Source organism: Hippopotamus amphibius, chromosome 13, assembly GCF_030028045.1.
Source record: "Hippopotamus amphibius kiboko isolate mHipAmp2 chromosome 13, mHipAmp2.hap2, whole genome shotgun sequence".
In the NCBI taxonomy this organism is placed as follows: domain Eukaryota; kingdom Metazoa; phylum Chordata; class Mammalia; order Artiodactyla; family Hippopotamidae; genus Hippopotamus; species Hippopotamus amphibius.
In genome coordinates this window covers 91,312,698-91,336,804 of record NC_080198.1, presented here as the reverse complement: position 1 = coordinate 91,336,804, position 24,107 = coordinate 91,312,698, and the positions used below count along the sequence as shown (strand labels likewise).

Below are 24,107 nucleotides of genomic sequence, written 5' to 3'. Positions count from 1 at the left end.
TTCATGTGTATTAACTCCCTGACTCTGAGATGGATATTTTGTTATCATCATCCCCACTTTATAGGTGAGAAAACCAAGGCTCAGGGAGATTATTTGCCCAAGTTCACACAGCTCATCACAAGGCTGAGACCCAAACCAAGGCAGCCTGGCTCAGAGTCTGTGCACCAAACTACAGCACTGCACTGCCTCTCTGCAGATAGGACCATGGATGGCTTAATGGGAGGGATGCTCATCCCAGCCCCAGAGGCCAGAGCAGGCTGGATATGTTCTAGGGATGCTACCTGGGTGGGGAAACTGTGTGTCTGGCCAGAAAGGGTTCCCAGCAAAGGCCTGGCTGTGTGACTTAAGCTTCATCCACAAACCCCTGAAGGGCACTGCAGATCATCACTGAGTACCTCCTGCTGCATCTCCCCCTGGGGGCACTGGACAGAGTGCCTGGTGAAGCAACTTGGTCAAGCATCAATGCTGGCCATTGAGCCTGAGATTTGGGATTTACCCGTGACACCACTGGTGCTTTTTCTGTCCACCGTGGCTGATCACATCAGGCACGCCTCTCCCGTGAGCCTCTCAGCAGCCTCTTTGCACCTGCTCTAGCGGGGGGTGGGGGGGGGGGTCTGTCCATCTCTCGGAGGTGCCCACCAGGCTCTCCCAATTTTGTGTATGCCACCCACCCATGTATTTAAGCCCCACCATCACAAACACAGCTCTCAGATTTGGTGAAAATCCAACCATTTTCACATGATGCTGGGATGACAAACAGGAAGAAATGTGATTGCATTTATATCGGGTATTCAAGGGTCTCAGAGCTGGTTTTATTTTGTTTTATTTTATGTACTTTTAAAATTCTGTAGTGCTTTACAGTTTTCAAGAGTTTCACACACATTATTTCCTATAATCCCATAATAACCCGTTTTTTTCAATCTCCTACCCCTTCCCTCTCCCCACTGGTGACCACTAGTTTATTCTCTACGTGTGTGAGTCTGCTGCTTTTTCGTTTTAATCACTAGCTCGTTGTAATTTTTTAGACTCCACATATAAGTGATATCATACAGTTTTTGTCTTTCTCTGTCTGACTTATTTCACTTAGCATAATGCCCTCCACGTCCATCCATGTTGCTACAAATGGCAAAATTTCATTCTTTTTTAAGGCTGAGTAGTATCCCACTGTATATCTACACTCATTGTATATCTTCTTTATCCATTCATCCATTGATGGACAGAGCTGGTTTTATTTTATGTTCCAAATTCCCCAGAGATCCAGTACTCACCTTTTTCCTCCTTCTCACCTCTCACCCTCCTTCTGTCACTTTTCTTTCTTTTCCCCCTGTATCCCCACATCTCCTCATCTCCTTCCTTCTCTGTCCCTCTTCCTTCCCTCTAGGGGTTCTGGAACACCCATTTCCCATCTGCTGCCATTCCTTTAGGCTGGATGGAAGGTGGTCTCAACCCCCAAGCCCCCTCCCTACTCAATCTATCGGGTATAGTACTAAGGTCCCCACTGACCAGAGCAGACAGACAGCAGAACACGGGTGTCCTCAGAGCATGAGAATCCTCTCTCCACACCCACTGCTTTCCTGAGAGAGGGAGTCTGGACTCTCCTATCTCATTTATTTATCCAGAGTTTAACTCTCTGGACCAGTGCTGCTAAACTTTAATCCATAAAAATTTCATTATGCCCTCAATATTTATAGATAATATGCATGTACCACCAAAATTCACATTATAAAACCTGCATACAAAATTGATTTTTTTCACCTCATATGTTTTATATATGTGTGTGTGTGTGTATATATATATATATATATATATATATATATATATATGTATGTATTTTGGTGGGTGAGAATATTTGAGTTCTGCTATCTTAGCAAATCATAATTATGTTACAGTATTATATAGTCACCATGTTTTGCATTATCCTCAAACCTTATTCATCTTAGAGCTGAAGTTTTCTATCCTTTTACCAACCTTTCCCTATTTCCCCCTCCCCTGGCCCCTAGCAACCATTCTTCTACTCTGTTTCTATGAGTTTGACTTTCTTTTTTTTTTTTTTTTTAGATTACACATACAAGTGAGACCATGCAGTATTTGTCCTTCTCTGTCTGACTTCTCACATAGCATAATGCCCTCAAGGTCCACCCAAATGGCAGGATGCCCTTCTTTCTCAGGGCTGAATAAATTCCATTATATACACATACCACACCTGGATCCATTCGACTGTTGATGGGCACGTAGGTTATTTCCATAGCTTGGCTACTGTGAATGATGTTGTCCAAATAGACACTTTAAAAGTATCCGTTTAAAATACCAACGTAAATAAAAGTTCTAATATTTTTTTCCTGCATGTCCCCGCCCCTTGCAGACCACAGCTTTAAATCAGACAAAGAAATAACCCAGCTGCCTGCAGCTCTTGCTAACCGCGGTTTCTGATTCTCTATCTCCAGGACACGTTCACATCACAGACTTCAACATAGCAACGGTCGTGAAAGGCACAGAAAAGGCTTCCTCCATGGCCGGGACTAAGCCCTACATGGGTGAGTGTTCCAGGCCCCCTCAGGCCTCAACGTTCCTCTCCTGTGTCATCTCACCCCTCCCTCACCCACCTGCCATTCCCCCACCAGACCCCAAACCATGCCCAGTACATGCCATGCTCTTTCACACCTTTGGCCCTTACCTAAGCCATCTCCCCTGCCAGGAAGACCATCTCCTCCTGTGTTTTCTAGAGAACTGCTACTCAGCCAGAAAAGTTGGCTCCAGCTTAGGGAAAAACAAACAAACAAATAAACAACAAACCCTTCTTTTTCATTAAAGTCCAGTAGTGTTGCCAGAATACGATGTTGGTGTTGGTCATTTTGGACCTATAGTCTTAGGTACACAGTGCTCTTCCAATGTGGTTTCAGGTTGGTTTTTCTTTAGGACTTTTAATGGAAATGTCATTTTTTCAGTACACATTCTGTACCCTTACTTTTTCTTTGTTAAGGATGCCTATTATCTGAATGTTGAGTCTTCTTTGCCCATCTTCAATATTTGCCATTTTCAAATCTTTCTTATCTCTTTTGTCCTATGTTTAAATTTTTTCTCAATTTTTTCTTTCTCTTTATTTTAAAGCATTCTCTGTTGTGTTTATATGCTTTGTGTGCTTTCTAGTGAAGTATTTATTTCTGAAATAATTTTCCCTTTGTTTCTTTTTTTCCTGAGTTCTTTTGCCAGATTTCTGAGTATTTAAATTATAATTTATGTGTTCATATCTTGCATAATTTTTAAATGTCTACATCAGTTATTAATTCTTAATGTCTATATTAGTTGTCAATTGCTGTATGACAAACCATGGCTTAGAACAATAGCAATTGTATTATCACAATTCTGCCACTTGATTGAGTGGTTCTTCTGCTGGTTTTGGCTGGGGTCACTCATTCAGCTGCTGGGTCAGCCAGGACAGCTGAGATAAATGGGCACCTCTCTCTGCTTCATCTTTCATACCAAAGGGACTGGAGAGAGCTTGCTCACATGGTGGCAGCAGTTTCAAGGAGAACCCAGCTCCCATGTGCCTATCAAGCCGCTGCTTGCTTCACATTTCCTGATGTCTGATTGGCCAAAGCAAGTCACAGGATGAAGACCAGGGACCGCATGGGAGGGGACTGCACAGGGCATGGATACCAGACTACCTGATTCATTGGGGAACCATTTATGAAACAATCCACCACACTGTCGTTTCTGAGGTGTCTTCCTTGTACAGTGTTGTTCTGCTCTTTATTTTCCTTTCTCTTATTTTTTTTAAATGTTTTAATTAATTTATTTATTTGGCTGCACTGGGTCTTAGTTGCAGTATGCGGGATCTAGTTCCCTGACCAGGGATCAAACCTGGACTCCCTGCCTTGGGAGCGCAGGGTCTTAACCACTGGACCACCAGGGAAGTCCCTATTCTCCTTTCTCTTATAATAACTTTGCATGGAATTCGACTTTGATACTTTTCTGTTGCTCATTTTCACGTAATATTAGTTTTCCTGACCTTTAGAAGATGGTGTGGCTCAGAGTAGCTTTCTAACAGACTTCCTCTTCTGTTGTTTATATGGCATGTCACATCCCAAGGCCGCTTGCTACCTGGGATTTCCTGACTCAGTTCCACTTGCCCACTTCTATCTGGACCTCCTCTTTTTCTGATCTGTAGGGCCCCCCTCCTGCTCAGTTTTGCTTTCACTCCTAACAGTTTCTCCCCAGGATCTTTCCTAGATGGGAGCTCTGGCTGGATTGATTAAAGCAATTTTATGTCTCAGACTCTCCAGCTCCTACAGAACTTACCAACGGCCCTTTTCACTCACCTGAGATGGGTCTGGACAAGTTCCTCCCAGCTTCAGCTGCTGTTCTCAGACTGGCCAGCTGTCCTTCCCAGTTAATGCCTGCTGGCTATTTTGGAATTCTTGGTCCTCTGGTCCATCACTGGCTGTGTTGTTTTTTCTTTGTTTCCTTCTGTACAGAAATCACTGCATGGAGGGCTAGTCACTGTTGCTGGTTTGTTCCCGCCTACTTATAGTTTGGGGTTTGGGGACAACTTAGTTTTGTAGTAAATGTTGCCCATGGTTTTCGGTTTAGCTGTTTATCCACTCTGCCGTGATTTATATGTGGGTTGTGGAGATGCAACAAGTATGTCATCATCTCCCCAGAACGGACTCCTTGTGTCATTCATCTGTAACTTACTAAACAGATTACTAAATGAAGTTTGGCAATAAATAACGGTAAAAACAATACTTTTTATTATTACTATGTGTCAGGCATTCCATCCATAACCTTATTTAATCCTCACAAACTTGAAGTAGGTGCAATTATTTATTCCCATTTTAGAGTCGAGGAAATGGGCTGAGAGAGATCGGGGGACCTGCCCAGGTTGACATCGATGATGAGAGCAGACCCAGGTCAGTGTGAACACCAGAGGGTATACATTCAAGTAGGTCTGTCTGCTTCAGAGAATCCCCTTGGGATGCTGAATACAGACCCTAATAAGGCTTTCACTGCTGACGATCTTTCTGAAATCCCATTCCAGAAGGATCCAGAGCTGGGGCACTTCTATCCAAGGACGTCACTGCTTTAAGATTCAACAGAGATCAGACTTGGAGATGGAGAATGGCAGTGAAGGAGGGGATAAGGCTGTCTCTGGGCCTCTGGATCAAGCAGCAGGGTGGGTTACAGTGAGGATCATTGTGTGGGGAACACCGCAGGAGGGGTAGGTGTGAAGGATGGTGGGAAGGATGGATTTGAAAGCGAGGTCTGTAGGAACTTCAGGATATTCAGATGTACTCCAAGCATCTGGAGAGTGACGTGGACTCCATCTGTGCATTGGGACTTACCAGCACAGAGAGGCTGCAAAGTCACAGCAGTGACAGGGTCCCCCAGGGAGGACGGGGAGAGAAGAGCACCAATTCTAAGCCCAGGAGCATCTTGCCAGAAGGGGCAGGTAGAGGCTGGAGGAGTCATCATCTCTAGAGGGAGGATAGAGGAGAGAGGTGACATAAGAGAAGAATATCCCAATTGGAGCCACCTCCATAATCCTATAAATTAGTTCCCACTGATTTTAGGCTATTTCCAAAAAGCAAATTGATCTCTAGGAAAGTAGGTTCTGGACCACTGGGGAAATTCAAGACAATGTTCTCCCAACCCTTACCTTTCTGCCCCTGCCATCATACATAAAAGACTTTCCTGGGCTGCCTCAGACTCATGCCCTGGCCTCCCAATCATGTCTGAGGCAGCTCTGTGCTGACTCTCAGCCTCTGGGAAAGCAGACCAGGGGTGACTCAACTGACCATTCCCTATAGTGTCCCCAACTTCAAAAGGGAGAATAAAACCAACATATATTGGGACACTACCAGATGTCTGTCATCACATTTAATCCCCAGAATATCCACGTGAGGATTCTACATCTCTCTCATTTTATATAGGAGTAACCTGAAGCCCAGAGAGATTGGTTAACCTGCCCAGAGTCACACAGCTGGCAAGTGATGGAGCCAGAAGTTGAAGCCACTTCTATTTGAGTCCAAAGTCCATGCATTTTTTAAAAATTTTTATTGAAATATAGTGGATTTACAATGTTGTGTTAGTTTCAGGTGTACAGCAAAGTGATTCAGTTATACATATATATATATATATATATATATATATATTCTTTTTTTACCTTCTCTTTCATTGTAGGTTATTACAAGATATTGAGTAGAGTCTGCTATGCTATATAACAGGTCCTGCTGGTTATCTATTTTATATATAGTAGTGTGCATATTTTAACCCCAAACTCCAAATTTATCCCATCCTTTGGTAACCACAGTTTGTTTTCTATGTCTGTGGGTCTATTTCTCTTTTGTGAATAAGTTCATTTGTATCATTTCTTTTAGATTTCACATCTAAGTGATATCATGTGATATTTGTCTTTGTCTGGCTTACTTCACTTGCTGTGATAATCTCTAAGTCCATCCATGTTGCTGTAAGTGGCATTATTTCATTCTTTTTTATGGCTGAGTAGTATTCCATCGTGTATATATATACCACATCTTCTTTATCCATTCATCTGTCGATGGGCATTTAGGTTGCTTCTGAAGTCCATGCCTTTGCCACTATACCAAGCTGCCTTTTTGGCACTGACTTCTTATATCAGAAAGCCACAATTCTCAGACAAAAAAAGTGTATTGTCCCAGGTGTACCTAGGATTCAGGGCTTCTGGTGTCCTTCTAATTAAAGGAGCGTCTGTACTGAATTAATGAAAGAATGCACAGGAGAGATTTTTATGGGAGCACAACTGGTTTACCAAATGGATATATTTTCAGAGACTGTAGGGGTTGGCTGTGCCAGGCAGTGGGAGGTTAGTGGGGAAGGTGGGGGTGAGGGGGAGACCCTTAGTCAAGTCACATCCTGCCGTTCCCAGGGCTGTAAATTCCTGCTATCAAGTGGCAGGTTTGTTGATTTTGTTCACTTGAGCTGTTCAGTTCAAAAGTCCAGTAACAAGCTCCCAGAATGTTCCTAACATGGATTCAGGGAATGAACGGGCTGATGAGTAAGCTCCCAAAGCTTGCTCACGAAGGATGATCCTGGAAGAAATATTTGCATAGAACTGAATTTTCATTAATTAAAAGAGCAGATGGAATTCACAAACAGAGAAAAAAAAAAAACAACACTCTGAAACGCACCAGAAGTCAGAAATGTTCCAGCAGCCGCAGGGGGCTTCAGAGGTTTTTCACCCGAGGTGAAATGAAGAGCTGAGAGTTCTTTCGGCAAACACAGAGCGTTTCAGAGGTGCGGGGCTCAGAGATGAGTAATGCTCTCGGGGCCTCAGAGACTCAGCATCTGTGGGGTGGACAGCTGTGCAGGCCTGGATGTAAGCAGGTCCCTGTCAAGACGGATTCCCCAGAATGGGACCATCTGAGTTAGACTCTCAGGGTGTGCGCAGAGCTCAGCGGGACACCCTAGCAGTCCCATTTTTTCAACAGATAAGAGGAGGTGGGAAGGAGAGATGAGACAGGCCAAAGCATCAGGGTCTTAAATGCTGTGATAAGGGCCGCAGAACCAGCGGAAAGGTCAGTGCTAGAGACGGTCATGGTCAGACTCACGGGATCAGCCTCATAGGTGGCCTTGGAGAAGCAAATGGGTAATCGGGTTGCCAGGAATGGGTCCTGATGAAGTGTGGGCTTCCGTGTGGGGCGATGTGGGTGTCTTCTACATAGAGGCTGGGTGAACTTAGGCGAATCCCATTACCCAACATAATACACAAACTACCCAGCATGGTGAAGGCCAAACCATGGGACCCAATCTGAGTGTCCTCATCTGAGAAATGAGATTAATGGTTTTATGCAATCTGCCTTAGTAGGTTGTTTGGGAGGATTTCATGATGCGACTATGGAAACTACATAACATAAAGCCAAGTGTAGATGCACCAAACCGGTAGCTGATATTATTATAGTTGCTGATGTCATTATTATTCAGATAATTGGCTATTTGCTATATCATAAGCTCTGGGAACCCAGAGCCAAATCTGATACTCCCTTGCCTTATGGAGTCTGCAGTCTAGTTGGGAAAAGAGACCCCAAACAAATCCTAATTCATGATAGGAGCTGGGTCGGTTGGGGGATGGTGGGTGCCCTGGGGCATATGGGGCTGGCGCCCTGTCCGTACTCAGCAAATGTGAATTTCTTTCCCAGTGAGCAAAACAACACAGGTTGTTGTGGAAGCACCATGGCCATACTTGTACTTTCCTTGTAGAAATGATGGGAGCTAAAGAAAGTAAAGTTTGCTGGCCCCCGTGCCAGAGAAAGTCACAGAGCCAGCATTCAGACCTAGGCCAGTAAGGCTCCAGGACCCAATGTCTTTCCTGAGATCCTGCCAGTCATCCATCCATCCATCCATCCATCCATCCATCCATCCATCCATTCATCTATTTATCCATCCAACAGAGATTTATTGAGCATCTTCTACTCACAAGGTAGTGTTTTATGGGCTGAAAACACATCTGTGAACAAATAGGCAATATTCCCGCCCTCATCAGTTTGGCTGTTTGTGAAGGAGACAATCACTTTGCAAGTCATCAAACTGATAAATATATAGTTTGAGATGTTTATTTTTGAGCAACAACTTTCATGCTGTAAAATGCACTCTTTTAGTGTATAGTGCTGCGAATTTGGACAAACACATACAGTCATGCAACCACCACCATAATGAAGATAGAGAAATAGTTCCAGCACCTCCAAAATTCCCCCATCCCAGTCCCTGGCAACCAGGGATTAGTGTTCTACCCCTATCGTTTTGACTATTCCAGAAAGTCATAAAAACAGAGTCATATTGTCTATAACCTTTTGAATCCAGCTTTTTTACTTAGAATGATGCACTTGAAGTTTAGCCATGTTATGTGGAGCAATAGCTTTTCTTTTGATTTCTGAGTAGAAATCCTTTGGATGAATAGACACGTTTGGTTTATCCGTTCACCAGTTGTAGGGCATTTGAGTTATTTCCATTTTTATAAAATTATAAACTATTTGCAAACAGGTTTGTATGTGAACTTAAATTTCTATTTCTCTAGAGTAATTACCTAGGAGTGGGATTGTTGGGTTATATGTAATGTACATTTTACTTTCTAAGAAACTGACAAACTGTTGCACATAGTTTCATTTGCTTATTTGCCATCCATCCACCTTTGTTGTGAAGTATCTGTTCAAATCATTGCCCATTAATTTATTGGATAGTCTGTTTTTCGTTATTAAGCTTTGAGAGTTCTTTACGTATTCTGGTTTTAAGTCCTTTACCAGAAATGTTTGCAAATATTTTCACCAGTCAGTGGACTGTCTTTCTATTGCTTTAATAGAGTCTTTTTTAAAAGCAGATGTTTTAAATTCAAATGAAGTCCAGTTTTTTTTATTTTTTATTTATTGATCATGTACTGGGTGTCATATCTAAACATCTTTTTCCTCCCTCACATGAGGTCACAAAGATTTTCTCCTTTGTTTTCTTGTAAAGTTTTATATTTTGGGGTTTTACATTTAGAGCTATAGTCCATTGTGAGTTCACTTTTGAATATGACATGAAGCTTCATTGATTTGCAAAGGCTGTCCAATTGTTCCATTCAGCACCATTTGTTGAAAAGACTATTCCTTCTCCAGTGCACTGGCTTTGCAACTTCATCAGAACTCAATTGACCATAAATGTATGGATCTATTTCTGGATTCTCTTCTGTTCCATTGATCTATTTGTTTTTGCTTTGGCTCATCACATGCCTTGCCTATAGTTTCATAATAATACTTGAATCAGGTATTAAGAGTCCTTCAACTTTTTTCTTCTTTTCAAAATTATTTTGGCTATTCTATGTCCTTTGCCTTTTCATATAAGTTTTAGAATCAGATTGTTGATTTCTACAAAAAAAAAATCCTGCTGGTTTTTGTCAGGATTGCACTGAATCTATAGGTCAGTTTAGAAAGAAGTGACATCCTAACAATGTGGAGTCTTCCAATCCATGAAGACAGAATCTCTCTCCGTATATTTAGGTGACCTTGGATTCTTTCATCAGTGCTTTATAGTTTTCAGCATACCAATCTTAAAATATTTTGTTACACATATATCTATCTTACAAATTCTGGGTGCTAAACAAATGGTACATTTAAAAAGAATCAGTTTCCAGCCATTAACTGCTAATCTATAGAGATACAATTGATTTTTGTGTGTTGACCTGATACCCTGTAATTTTGCCAAATTCACTTTATCAATTCTAGCAGCTTTTCTAGTAAATTCTTTGGGCTTTCTATGTAGGCAAACATGTTTGCAAATAGAGGTAGTTTTATTTTCCTCTGTCCAATCTGCATGCCTTTCTTTGTCTTATTGCCCTAGCTAGAACATTTAATACACTTGGCCTTGATCCCGATCTTAGTCAAAAGTCAATTAGTTGTGTTCTTGTAGTTGTTTTTTTTTTTTTAATTTATTGTAGTTTTTTTTTTTTAACTGCTAAGTATGATATTAGCTATAAGTTTTTTGTAGTTGCTCTTCATCAGGTTAAGGAACTTTCCTTCTGTTTCCAATTTTCTGAGTTTTTAGAATCATAAATGAATGTTGAATTTTGTCAAATATCTTTTCTGCAACTACTAAGATAATCATAAGGTTTCTCTTCCATGGTCCCTTGAAATACAATGAGTTACTTTAGAATATTGAACCAGCCTTATATTCCCAGAATAAATCCCACTTGATCATAATGTATTATCCTTTTTTGTTGTTGTTGTTAAGCTGCAGTCAATTTGCTAATATCTCACAATATTTACATCTAGGTTCATGAGGAATATTTGTAGTTTTCTTGTAACTTTCTTGTGTGATTTTTGTATCAGAGTAATGCTGGCAATATAAGCTGGGAAATGTTTCCTCCTTTTTTTACTTGATGGAAACATTTGTGTAGCATTGGCATGACTTCTAGCATATATTTGATCGAATTGGCCACTGAAGCTGTTTGGGCCTGTGGTTCTTTGCAGGAAAGTTTTTAACTAAGAACTCAATTTCTTTAATGGACGTGGTCAATCCTGTTTATTTTTTCTTAAATAAGAAAAACTAAGGAAATCTTAAGTAAGATTTGGTCATTTATGTCTTTCAAGAAATTCCATTTCATTTCACTTTTCAAGTATTTGGGTTACAGTTATTTGTAAAACCCCTTATTATCTTTTTAATGAGTATAGATTCTGCAGGGATGTTCCCTCTTTCATTCCTGAGTTGATAATTCAGGTTTCCTGTAGAGTTTTCCTAGTCATTCTGGACAGAAGTTTATCAAATTTATTGATCTTTTTAAAGAACTAGTTTTTACCTTTATTGATTTTTCTTTATTATTTTTCTATTTTCTACTTTGCTGATTTCTGTCCTTATCTTTATTAGTTCCTTCCTTCTGCTTACTTTGGGTTTAAGTTGTTCTTCTTATTCCAGTTGCTTAAGGTGGGAATTTAGGTCTTTGATTTGAAACTTTTTTTTTCCAATATAAGCATTTAAGGCTACCAGTTTTAAGTCCAGCTTTAGCGTATCCCACAAATTCTATGTTTTCATTTTCTTTCAGTTACAAACATTTTCTAATTTCCCTGCAATGTCGTCATTGATCCATGCGTTATTTAGATGCATATTCTTTAATTTCCAACAATACTTAGAAATTTTCCATGTATCTTTTTCTTACTGATGTCCAGCTTAATTCTGATGGTCAGAGAAATACCTTGTATAATTTCTTTTTTTTTTCAATAGGTAAAGTTTGTTTTATAGCCAAGAAAGGGCCTATCTTGGTGTTTACTTGCAAAGAATGTGTATGTTCTTCTTCAATCATGTGTTCTATAAATAAACGTCAGCTTATTTATAAATATTAAAGTCAAATTGCTCGATGTTGCTGTTCTGGTCTTCTATATATTCCTGTTGATTTTATGTCTACTTGTTATATCAGTTACTAAGAGAAGTGTGTTGAAATCCCCAACGATAATTTTGGATTTGTCGATATGTTTCTTGCATTTCAGTTTAATGCATTTTGATGCTCTGTTTTAAGATGCATATACATTTAAGATTGTTACCTCTTCTTGATAAATTGCCCCATGTATCATTATATAATGTCCCTCTTGCTTCTTTTCTGAAGTCTGCTTTGTCTTATATTAATATAGCTGCTTCGGCTTTCCAATTGGTCAGTGTTTGCATGGTACAGCCAGCGGTGTGCTGGTAAATGTTTAACAACTAACACTCTGGTAAAGAAGAAATAAAGCCCTGATTTGTAGATTTTGCTGATTTTCACGATGGAAGGACTTCCGCCATGGCTGCTTCCAAGTTACCAATGTGACGTCATCCAACACAGAGTGGGGAAGAGATGATAACAGTTTGCGCTATGAGCCAACATCAGCCTGTTCTAGCACACCCCCGATTACGTCTTTTCCATCCACTTATTTTTAACCTAACTGCATCTTTATATTTTAAGTACATGTTTTGTAGTCAGTCTTTTTTAATCTAGTCTAACAGTTTCTCTTTCCATTGATACTGAGACTATTTATACATAATATAATTATTGACATTGTTGAATTTGCCATCTCGCTTTTTCTTTTGTCTGTTCCATTTGGTTTTTATTCCTCTTTTTCTGCCTTATTTTGAGTTAGTTGATTGTTATTTATGATTTTGCTTTAACTTCTCTATTGGCTTAGTATTTATATCTTTTTTTAAGTTTAGAGGTCGCCCTATATTTATAACATATATCTTCAATTAATCAGAATCTACCTTGAAATATACCACTTTACATGTAATATGAGAATGTTATGTTAATATGCTCCCAATCCTATCCATCTTTTATTTTATTGTGCCGTAAGTATATAATTAATTGATTTTATTTTTGCTTCAGACAATCAATTATATTTTGTAGCAGTTCAAAATAAGAAAAATTGATTTTATATTAACTTCCTTGTACCCATTTACAGTATTCTTTATTTTTTGTGTGTAGCTTCAGTTTCTATCTGGTATCATATTCACTCTACCTGAGGGACTTCCTTGAACAATTCTTGCAGGGAAAGTCTACTGGTAATAAATTCTTTCCTTTTTGTATTTGTTGGGAAAAAAATCTTTATTTGCCTTACATTTTAAAAAGATATTTTAGCAGAATTCTGGATTGACAGTCTTTTTCTCTTTCAGCATTTAAATCTGCTGTAATCTCTACCTTTGTTCCTCTGTAGGTGATATGCTGCTCTTGTCAAGATTTTCCCTTTATCTTTGGTTTTAGATAGAAGTACCAAAGTCTGTTGTTGTTATTGTTTTCTTTGTGATTATTTATCCTAGTTGGTGTTCTCTAAGTTTCTTGGATATGCGGGGCTTTTGTTTTGTTTCAGGAGAAGGAAGGCTTTATTATTACTTGCAAATAAGGAGACCACCAGGGATCTTTCCCAAAGCAGGGTCTCCTCGAACAGCAAAACTGGGGAAGCTTTAAGCTAAGGGTACGTGCATATTCATGAAGGGGCTTGGATGCTCGAAAGAGTTGGATGTGTGGTTTGATGGAGCATCATTTTTGGAAAATTCTTGGTCTTTATCTCTGCCAATACTTCTTCTGACCCATTCTCTCTCTCTCTCCCTCTCTCTCTCTCCCCCTCCCCCCAATTCTGGGATTTCAGTTGCATATAACTTAGACCTTTGATATCTTCCCACAGCATTTGGATGCTCTGTTCTTTTTTCTCTTAGTGTTCCACTTTGGGTGATTTCTTTTGACCTATCTTCAAGTTCACTACTTCTCTTAGCTGTGTCTATATGAGCCTGTTTGAAGGCATGTCTCTGGTACTGTGTTGGGTTTTTTAAATTAGCATTTCCATCTGACTCTTGTATAATTTCCACTTTATGCTGAAATCCTCTTTTAATGCAAGTTGTCCACCTTTTCCCACTAGCGCTTCTGAAATATTTTGAATTCCTTGTTTGTTAGTTCTAATATCTACTTCATCTCTGAATATGGTTCTGTCATGTGTCTTGTAGCTTTTGGTTAAAAACTGGACATCCTGCATAGGATAATGTTGATGCCTGGAAGTGGGCACGCCTCTTCCTGTGCCTTTACTTCTGTGTGTGAGCAGAAGCATTGGGTCAACCTCTAATCAGGAGTTGAGCTGGGTTTGGGTGTTTGTTGCCAGGGTCAACCTCAAGGCACCTCCTCTAGAGTGAGGTTGGGAATGGGATTGCAAAAGTGTTTTCTCAGTGTTCCTGTTCTAATCCCAGCTTTAGGCTTTCCTTGTGGTCCTGAGCCTTCAAGAGGTTCTCACTCCATGCTCCTCTTGCATAGCAGGCAACTTCTGTTTCTTGCTACTTGATGCTGTTGATCTGGTTGGGGGCTGGGGGGAGAGGTGGGGTACATGTTCCCTGTTGTCTTGGTTCATCCACTCTTAGGCAGGCTCTGTGTCCATGGATCTTGAGGGGTGGGTCTTTCTCATTCATCCTGTCCCTCTCCCAGCAATGGGAAACCACTAAATGTCTGAGCCCAGAAGGATTTTCTCTCCTATTCCCATGGGTAGAGATTTTGTTTTCCTGTTCCATCCCCTACCTTCACCTGTGCCCTTCGTGGTACAGGAATCTGCTGCCCTTCCTCTATTAGCTTCAGGCTTTTGTTCCGCAGGGGCGTGGGGAGGTGGATCCAGGAAGGGCTTTGTGCCTCTCCCGAAGCAGTAGCTGTTCTCTTCCTCAAATCCTGCCACCATCAAGGCAAGCTTTCTACAGTCTCCTGCCCTGTCCCAAAAATCTTTGTCATGAGTACCCAGGGAGGGTATGTAGAGAGGAGTCTGTGCAAATTCCTCTTGTATCTGGACAAACAATGGTTCTGTTCTCTCACTTAAGTTCTTACACAACCTTTGGCTATTCAGTTACATTAAGCATCTTAATTTGCCTTCTTACTCTGTGCTATGGCAGCCCTATCTTCTTCTCATTCTCTTCCCAAGGTAAGCCAGTATTCACAACCCACCTCTTCTTGGAGGCCCCTGTCTTTCCTTAGATTTCAGACTGGTTGAGTTCAAGAAAAGTTATGGTTTTGTAGATGATCTAGCTTTTTCTCATTGGTAGGCTGGGAGTGACACTCTTTCCAACTCCCACATTTTAAACAGAGAAGGATTGTTTCAGGTGTCTATAAGGATTATAATGGGGAAAGAGAGATGCCAATGGGATGGACGATTAGATTGGAGGGGTCAGGATAACTTTGCTGAGGAAGTTACTTTTCAGCTGGGTTCTAAAACATGAGTAGGTGTTGTTCAACACAACAGATGGAAAAGCATTGCAGGAGATTGAACTGCATTTGCCTGGACTCTGAGACAAAAAGGAGCTTGTCACATTGAAAGATCCAGAAGGAAACTAGATAGGCCTGAGAAAAGTAAGCAAGGAGAGTGAGCCTAGAGACATGGTGGGGCCAAATCATGTGGTACTTGTGTACCCACCAAAGCTTTTGACAGTGGGAAATTTTAATGTACACTATGGGCCTTAGATAAGCAGGGAATTTTAGGATCCTTTAAGAGAGTAGTGCTAAGTGAACTTTTCCATCACCCTAACATGCTTTTTAGATGTTTATCCCCCGTTTCACATATTAACTGTGTAAAATGCACTTGATTCTAACCCTGTGCTTCAGTTAGCACTTTCCATCATTCTCTATGAAAACTTTCCAAAGGTCTTGTTTTTTTAATCTATTAATTTAATCTGACACATTTAACATGAAGTAGTTTTCTGGTACTGGTGCATCATTTATTTCTACATCTCACCAGAGCTTCTCAGCCAATTAAACCTCCCCTGGTCTTCCTCTTCTCATGCAGATAGGTGAGGTCCTACTGGTCCATGCCTGAGCAGTGTCTTACCTTAATGAAATCACCCCGCTGTTGCTATTAATGCTACTAGCACTGCCCAGACTAAGGCAGTGGTTTTATTTCATCTCAAATTAATATGTACATAACACCTAAGTTCACCTGCCAAGATAAAAAGCCAGAGAACCATGAATTATCCCCAAGGGATCTGACAGAGACCAGGCATCCTGCTTGCCTCTGCTTTGCATGGGTTTGCCACACACTCTAATCAAAGAATGATGACGGAGTTCTTGAATCATTTTGTACCTGATATACATGTACAACGTGTGCACCTCTGAGTTGGGCTTTCGTTTATGTGTGCATTTCATTTCCCATTCAATACTGAATTGATAAAATAATAACTAGCTCACATATATTTGAAACTTGCTCTGTGTCAGTCCTTGCTCTAAATGACTCACATACAGCTTCTTGCTTATCCCTGAGGTTTTGACCCTGACTTAGTCATACACATGTTCAAAGAGCTCACAGTCCAGTGAGGATGGTGGATATGTATATCCTTAATTATAGCATGATCAGTGCTGCAAGGGAGGAAAAGACAAGGGTTTGGTGAGAATCCAGAACACTGATGTACTTGGCTAGGAGAGAGGAAAAGAAGGGAACTGGGAAACAGGAAGGGACTTGATGAACACGCCATAGAGAGTGTAAAATTTGGTCTGGGTTTTGAAGTATGAGTAGGAGTTCATGAGTGTAAACAATAGAATAAAGATTATGAGGCAAATCATAGAAGATTAGAAATAAACTGTGTTCTATTCTTTGAAGTTGGCACAATGAGCGTAATAAAGACGGTGGCCAAAACAGGAGGTTGGAACCTGTTTTTAGGAATTTTTCATGCTAAGGAGTTTGACCTTTATTCTATAGTAAATAGAAAAATTTAAAAAGATTTTAATTAAGTGATTTGAACATGTGAACTATAACATAACAACAACAATGTTAGACTGCATTTAGTGAGCACTTACTTTGAGCTCAGTAAATACATACAAAACTTCATTTTCTCTTCTTAATAACATGCTGTGGCAGATATCATTATACCTTTTTATAGATGAGGAAAACCAAGGCACTAGGCAGCTTGCCCAAGGCCTGGTAGTCAGCCTGGGAGCTGGGGTTCAGGTTCAGGTTGAATAATTACTCACACCTTCCATCTCTCCATTTCATTGATTCCACTGACTTAGAAAGGTGTCTCGGGGTAAGTGTAGTGGGATTAAAGAACCCCAGGCTAAGGTAGCGGAGAGGGTGTCATGAGTCCAGGCAGAGATGAAAAAAGGACCAGAGAAAAGAGGAAGAGTCTGGAAGGGGAAAATGGTGAGTCTTGAAAATTAATCAAATGATCCAAAGCGTTGGCTGGAGGAGGGGCAGGGTCCGTGAGACTCCCAGGCTTCTGACTTGCGCAACTGAGCAGCCCATCAACGGAGACTGAGAACCCAGGAGAAGAAGCAGTTGGAGAGGGAGAGTTTGGCTTGGACAGACAGAACGTGCCATGCCTGTGGGGCTTCTAGGTGGAGGTGTCCAGATCTGGCCATCCTGCCAGCTGAGATGTGCAAGCCGAAGAAAACCTCAGTGAGCAGGAGACTTTCAAGCTGGGCTGGAAGCCGTGGAACTCCTCCAATAGGCTTTGGCTTCCTAACCTACAAAATGTAGGGGAGAAAGGAAATGACCTCGAAGGTCCCCTCTAGGCTGAAATGCAATAATTCTATGTTCCCAGTCCAGAAGGATGCAATTACCTGTAGAAACCGATCCTGGAAGCCAGTCAGCTTGTAAGCTAGACATTGAATAGCATATCACCCTCCACTGCAGCAGTCAAAACCTTCAGGAATATTCATAGAGCTAAAGCAGCAGGCCAATAATTATAACTTAGGAGGTTTCTGTGGTTTTTTTCTGTATTTTTAGTCTAATGAAGAAATAAACTCTGCGTGGTGAGCGGAGGGTGGCAAAGCCCACCAAATGCATATTTACACGTCCTGGGGGCGATCTCTTTCAGGCAACACCCCATGTTCATGCTTTTCTGGAAGACCAATCCTCTGATGTTCCTTGGAACCCAGACTCACTTTCCATTTAAAACCTGCATTGGCAGAATTGCTAACCTGCTGGTAGAAATGGTTAGTGGGAGGTAGGGCAGATCCATCCACACCACTGGGCTGTGCTGGAGGAGCAGCTTCTGTGGAGCCCGATGTCTGCCCAGTGCATTCATTCGTGGCTCGCAAGTCATCCGTGGAACATGCAACAGGCATGAGCACCGTGAAAGGTCCTGGGGATGTAGCGGGGAAGGAAACAGGTGCTGCTGGGGAATGGGATTCAACAGCCACTTTTATTAGTGTGCATATTAATGGCGACCACATATTGTTTTTCTTTTGGATTATGTCGAAACCTGCATTTCCTAAGTTTAGAATTCCTGGACCTTCGTAAATACTCTTAATTTTGGTTCCAATTGAATTCGTAGATTTCATGCATTGACCATGAAGAGATTTTGGCATATAAAACATATAAAGTATATACATTGTGTGTATATGTGTATCTGTTTTATGATACGTTATCTTTATTTTTCAGCATATACATAAAGATGGTGTAATTTGGTGGGAAATGTCTGGATTTTGAAGGAGACAGAGCTAGGTTCTGGTCATCATGCTGGGTGACCCTGGAGAATGGGGGAGGCTGGGGTTCAGATGAGGCTCAGAGCCACGGTAGCTGTGTCACCTCTCCAAGGCTGGCTTCCTCAGGTGGAGAATGATCGTACCTGCCTTACAAGGTCCTTCTGAGGATAAAGTGAGATAATGAGCGTGAAACTGTAGAATGTGCTCCATAAATGTTAGCTTTCCTGAGGAATTAATAATATATGTAAAGAAACTTGAAGAGCTTCCAGCACATGGTAGGTGCTCAACAAATGGCCGCATTGATAATGCAGCTCTTGGTGTCGTAAAGAAAACCACGGCTCGTGATAACGATGGAACAGCTGCTTTGAGCCCCCCTCGAAAGTGGTAAGAACAGCCTTCCAGTCCATGCTCTTCCAGTCACTGTCTCCACGGCCCTGAACTTGCCCCTTTACCTCTCTGTGCCTCGGTTTCTTCATCTGTGGCTTAGGATGCTTTGAGGATGGGAGGGGGTAATTATGAAGGACTCTTTGTGCCCTAGAAGGCTCTGCACGACTGTTTTGTGCATGATGATGGCTGTTACAATGGGCATTTCCAGCTGCTCAAAACAGATTCAGGGTTGGCTCTTCCCTCACCAGGGCATTACAAGAAGTTCTAGTTGTTTTTCTTTCTGGAAGACCTTGGGGAAATTTCATTCATCCATCACCCCCGCAGGTGTACTCAGACCTTGGACCCTGGACGTGACCATAGCCAACTTCAGCTATCTGCTTGGTTTGTCATTTGTTGCCCTGGGCTCCCCCTTTGGGGTTCTCTCATCACTCACTCTGTTCCAGGGAACCCCCAGTTCTAGCCTTGCCAACATCAGCCCAGAACATCCTGGTCCTTTCCTCAGCGAGATTCAGGTTCAGCTAGCCCAAATTCCACGGCATTGTGACGATCAAAAGAGTTAATACCCGCTAAATTCTTTTTATTTATTTATTTATTTATTTATTTATTTATTTATTTATTATTGGCTGTGTTGGATCTTCATTGCTGCGCGCGGGCTTCCTCTAGTTGCAGCAAGTGGGGGCTTCTCATTGCAGTGGCTTCTCTTGTTGTGGAGCATGGGCTTTAGGCATGCGGGCTTCCGTAGTTGTGGCACATGGGCTCAATAGTTGTGGCACATGGGCTCAATAGTTGTGGCTCATGGGCTCTAGAGCGCAAGCCCAGTAGTTGTGGTGCACGGGTTTAGTTGCTCCACGGCATGTAGGATCTTCCCAGACCAGGGATCAAACCCATGACCCCTGTCTTGGCAGACGGATTCTCAACCACTGCACCACCAGGAAAGTCCGACCTGCTAAAATCTTAAAACAAAGCTTGGCGCATGACAGATGCTCCATCAAGTTGAGCTATTTTTATTACCAGTGTGTCAAGAGCTTAGAACAGAGCTTGGCACATAGCGAGGGCTGTACTGGTGTTTACTTTTTTCTAAATGATCTTTCATTTATTTAGTCAGTCAACAAACCTTTCCTATGTGTCTTCTTCGTGCCAGACAAGGCTTGGGGAGCCAGGGAGAACATGACAGTCCCTGCCTTCAGGGAGCTTAGAGTCTAGCGAGAAGCAGACAAATAAGCAAAAATGCAGCTGGAATGTAACAGTCCAGAGATGCCTGGGGAAGCTGGGGGTAAAGAGGAAGTGCTAATCTAGTCTGGAGGAAGGGGAATGATAAGAAGATAATAATAGCAGAGATGTATTTTGAGGAATACACGACACATGTAAAGAAGCCTGCAGAATGTCTGGTACGTATTCAGTTCCTAGAAGTGGTGACTCTGGAGTTTCACCCTTTGTGAGAGAGCCTGTGGATTAGGGGAGAGAGCAAGAGACAGACAGACAGCGTGTTCTAGGAACCGCAAGCAGCGTGCGCAGCCAGAGCCTAAGGTGGCATGGCTGTGAGCAACCCCAGGACCATAATACAGCTTAGAAGATCTACAGATGGGAGCTGAGGGGCTACAGACTCTAAACCACCCTCTACGCCACATAGGTTTCCAGCCCTAGTACTTTGTACTGTTCCACTGAAAAATCAAAAAGATTCCAAGATCAAGTCTAATAAATTTCCAAACCATGCTTGCTGTTGAGTCAGTAAAGGCGCTAAGAAGTCTGCAAGAAAGAACATGATTGAACCTCATCATTTCCCAGACATGTTTGACCTCAGAATCCTTTCTCCTCCAACATCTGTGAGCCTCACATGGCTGGTGGCATTCCCGGGAACACAGACTGTGAAACAGCCTTCATGATGGGAAGACCTTGAAGCAGGGTACTGCCATGGTCTGAGTTGCATATCGGAAAGCTAACTCCCTCATCAGAAGCAAGGACAGACTGGAGAAGGAGACACTGGAAGCCAGAGGACTGGTGGAGAAGCCAGTGCAGGAGACCAGGAAGAAAGAATGGGGATCTGAGCAAGGGCCATGTGTCAGCGAAGAGGAGGAAGGGAATACGGGAGCTAAGGAGGGAGAATCATCCAGCATTGATGGCTGAATTTAACTGTTCCAGTAATGGGAACTCCCTGAACCTGGGAGTCAGCACCAGGAGTTCTTGTGCCCAGAGTCGGTGAGTTGTGGCCGAGGCAAGCCACTCTAGCCTCTCAAGCCCGGTGGCCAGTTCTAACACAGAGGGGACAAGGACAAGATGGTTTCCAAGGGACTCTACACCTCTGCCATGCTGACACTCGTAGGCTGTGAGCTTTGTCTACTTCTGAAATAGGCAGGCAATGTGCTGGACCAGCTCTATAGCATCACGGTGAAATTGGCATACAGTTGACACGCATTGATTAAGTGCCTACCATGCACTTGGCTGAGTGTCAGGCTCTGGGAGGGAGGGAGGAAGGGAAGGAAGGTAGAAGTGTGCATCAGGACCCAACCTCAGGTAAGTCCATCACCCCTGGAAGTCATCGCAGTGTAAGAGAAAGGACTTCAGAGTCAGATACGGAGACAGGCTAATCTCAGCTCTGCCATCCCAGCTGGGTGACCTGGAGCAAGTTCCCAGGCCCTCTTACTAGTTTCCTAGGGCTGCACAGCAAAGTCCCACAAATGTGGTGGCTTGAAGCAATAGAAATTCATTCACTAGCAGTTCTGGAAGCCAGGAGTTCAATATCAAGGTATCTGCAGAGCCATGCTCCCTCGGAGCTCTGGGGGAGGCTCCTTCCTTGCTCTTCCAGCTTCTGGAGGATCCAGGGCTTCCAGAGCTTGTGGCCACATCCCTCCAGGCTCTGCCTTCTCCCACGGCCTTCTCTGTGTCTCAAATCTCCCTCTCCTTTATCTTATAAAGGGATCAACCATTGAATCTATGAAGGGTCCACCCTGAATCCAGGATGATTTTATCCTGGCGTCTGTAACAATTACATCTGCAAAGTCCCTATTTCCAAATAAGGCCTCCTTGACAGGTACTGGAGATCAGTACTTGGACATATCTTTTGTAGACACTGTCAACCCAACTACACCTGTTCATGTCTCTACCTCCTCATCTGGAACGTGGAGATCATTGTATCACTTGTTTTATTGGGTGGTTGGGAGGATGTAGAGAGGTAGTATGTGTAAAATCCTTAGCAAAGCACCTGGCAAGCTGTAATTTCCATACTCATTCATTCATACATGAAATGATGGTGACAGGTATGTGTCTTGTACCTGTTCTTCAAGCTCAAACCCTATATGATGGCCTCACTTCTAAGCACTGATTCCAGGCCACTAAAGCAGTCATTTTGGTTGCATATGGATTGTGACATAAATGTTGTTTGTGTTCTATCAGCCCCAAGTGTGCAGGTGAGGAGAGACTGTCACCTTCTCTGGGCGGGTGGTCACAGACTGCAGACACTTGTCACTTGGTTGGTCATGACCACCAGGACAGGATTGGTCAGCTGCTACATCTACCCTGAATTCCAGATGGGCTTGGGGCTGCCAGACATCGTGAGGATTTATGGGGACACCTGGGCACACAGCCTCTCCCGCACTCCTGGGCATGTCCTGCACTGTCTCATCACGTGGGCTGGCCCAGCAGCTGTCAAGTCTCTGGTTCTGCGCAGACCAGCACAGTGTGGCCCCTTCTCTCCCAGAACCCTCAGCACAGAGGGAAGAAGGACAGATACTCAGGTTGGGGTACAGGGAAGGAAGCCCCTCTGGGTTGGAGCTCAGCCTCAGACTCCCAGTAGGATGCACAATAGCACAGCTCGGTGCCCGGAGCTGCTAGGAAATCAGATATTTGCGCACCAGGTGTTTAATGAACAGATACGATTGTCATCTTTGAATTCAGGTTGATCTAGGATGGATAGGAAGGGGCGGACAGAAAGAGGCTGGAAATGCCAGACTCCGCAGATCTGGAGATTGATCGGTCATGAGGCTGAGGAGGATGAAGTGTAGGACGATTCCCAGCTGACTGCGTGGACCGTGGGGAGGCTGAGCGTGATCAGAAGAAGAGGTTTGAATGACAGTTCTACTAATAAAAACCATGCCCGAGATTCCCGGAGCACTCGCAATGGACCAGCCAGGCATCGCGCTTAGCTCTCAGCCTGTATTGTTCCTTAATCCTCATAAGAACCCATGAATACACTGTTTATTCTTGCTCATGTTTTACAAAACTGAGGCTAATAGATCTTGTTAATTCAGCTCCAGCCGCACTGACCTTTCTGTTTCCCGGCACACCAAGCACACCATGTTGCTTCCTTCGGCAGGCTCAAATAACCCAAAGAGACATTTCCTCAAACTCCCAATCACATCTTTCCCAATGTACACTGAGTATGTTTTTTGTACTCAAATGTTGATACGAACCTTATTTCAAACTGGGATTCCACCAGTGTGTAAAGCACACCTCAGCTCTGCATTTGCCTGCTGTGTGACTTCCTGCACACCACTGTCCCTCTCTGAACCTCTTCGGTAAAATGTGTCAAATGATAACATGGCCCTGGGGGTTGTTGTGAAGAAGAAAGGAGTACCCTCAGGTTCAAGTGTCCAGCTGCCAATCCAGAGCCCAGACTCGAGTGTTCATGTCCGCCCTCACCTGCCTTATCTGGCCCTCCCCGATCCCACAGCATCTGAATGCCAGTCTGAAAATTGAGTCAAGATATGTTTAATCACATGTCCTGGTTCCCTGTGATAGAGTTTGGCTGCTCTGACACCTGTAACATGGAATTATGTCTGCAAATCAATTAGCTAGAAATGATCCACATTTCCCAAGACTTTCCTGGAAGCCAGTGTGAACAATTAGAGCTGGAGATGCACTCCTGGCCTGGTGAGTTGGGGGTGAGGCAATGATGAACCCCCCACCCAGCAGCTTAGGAAGCATCAGAGCCGGGAGACAGCTGCAGCCCCCTGAGAAGTGAGGATCCATCCCACCTGGGCCTCCACCCTCCACTTGTTTGTTTATTGAGATGAAATTCACATAACGTAAAATGAACTGTTTTCAAACACACACAGTGGCATTTAGTACATTCACAATGTTGTACACCACCACCTCTGTCCAGTTCCAGAACATTCATCACCCAGAGGAACCCCAGTGAGCAGTGGCTCCCCATCCTCCCTCCCGGCCCCTGGCAACCCCCGATCTGCCTTCTGTCTGTGTGCATTTACTTATTCTGGATATTTCATATTCAATCCCACCTATGCTAAAATAAAATTGTTCCTGAGACAGGCACCAGGCACAAAGGACTCTAACCGTCCTGGTCGTTGGGACACCTGACCCG

At 42.8% G+C, this 24,107-nt stretch overlaps 1 protein-coding gene across 2 annotated transcripts in view; it reads left to right on the top strand.

The window, feature by feature from the left end:
- Positions 1 to 24,107, top strand: part of STK32B (serine/threonine kinase 32B) — a 359,771-nt gene that overhangs the window by 297,232 nt on the left and 38,432 nt on the right. The window contains exon 6 of one of the 2 annotated variants that reach the window (XM_057705906.1): positions 2,445 to 2,534. The exons of the other annotated variant lie outside the window; for it this stretch is intronic. Coding sequence (XP_057561889.1) covers positions 2,445 to 2,534 — 90 coding nt within the window. The remainder of the gene's footprint in view (positions 1 to 2,444; positions 2,535 to 24,107) is intronic. 2 annotated transcript variants of the gene reach the window in all.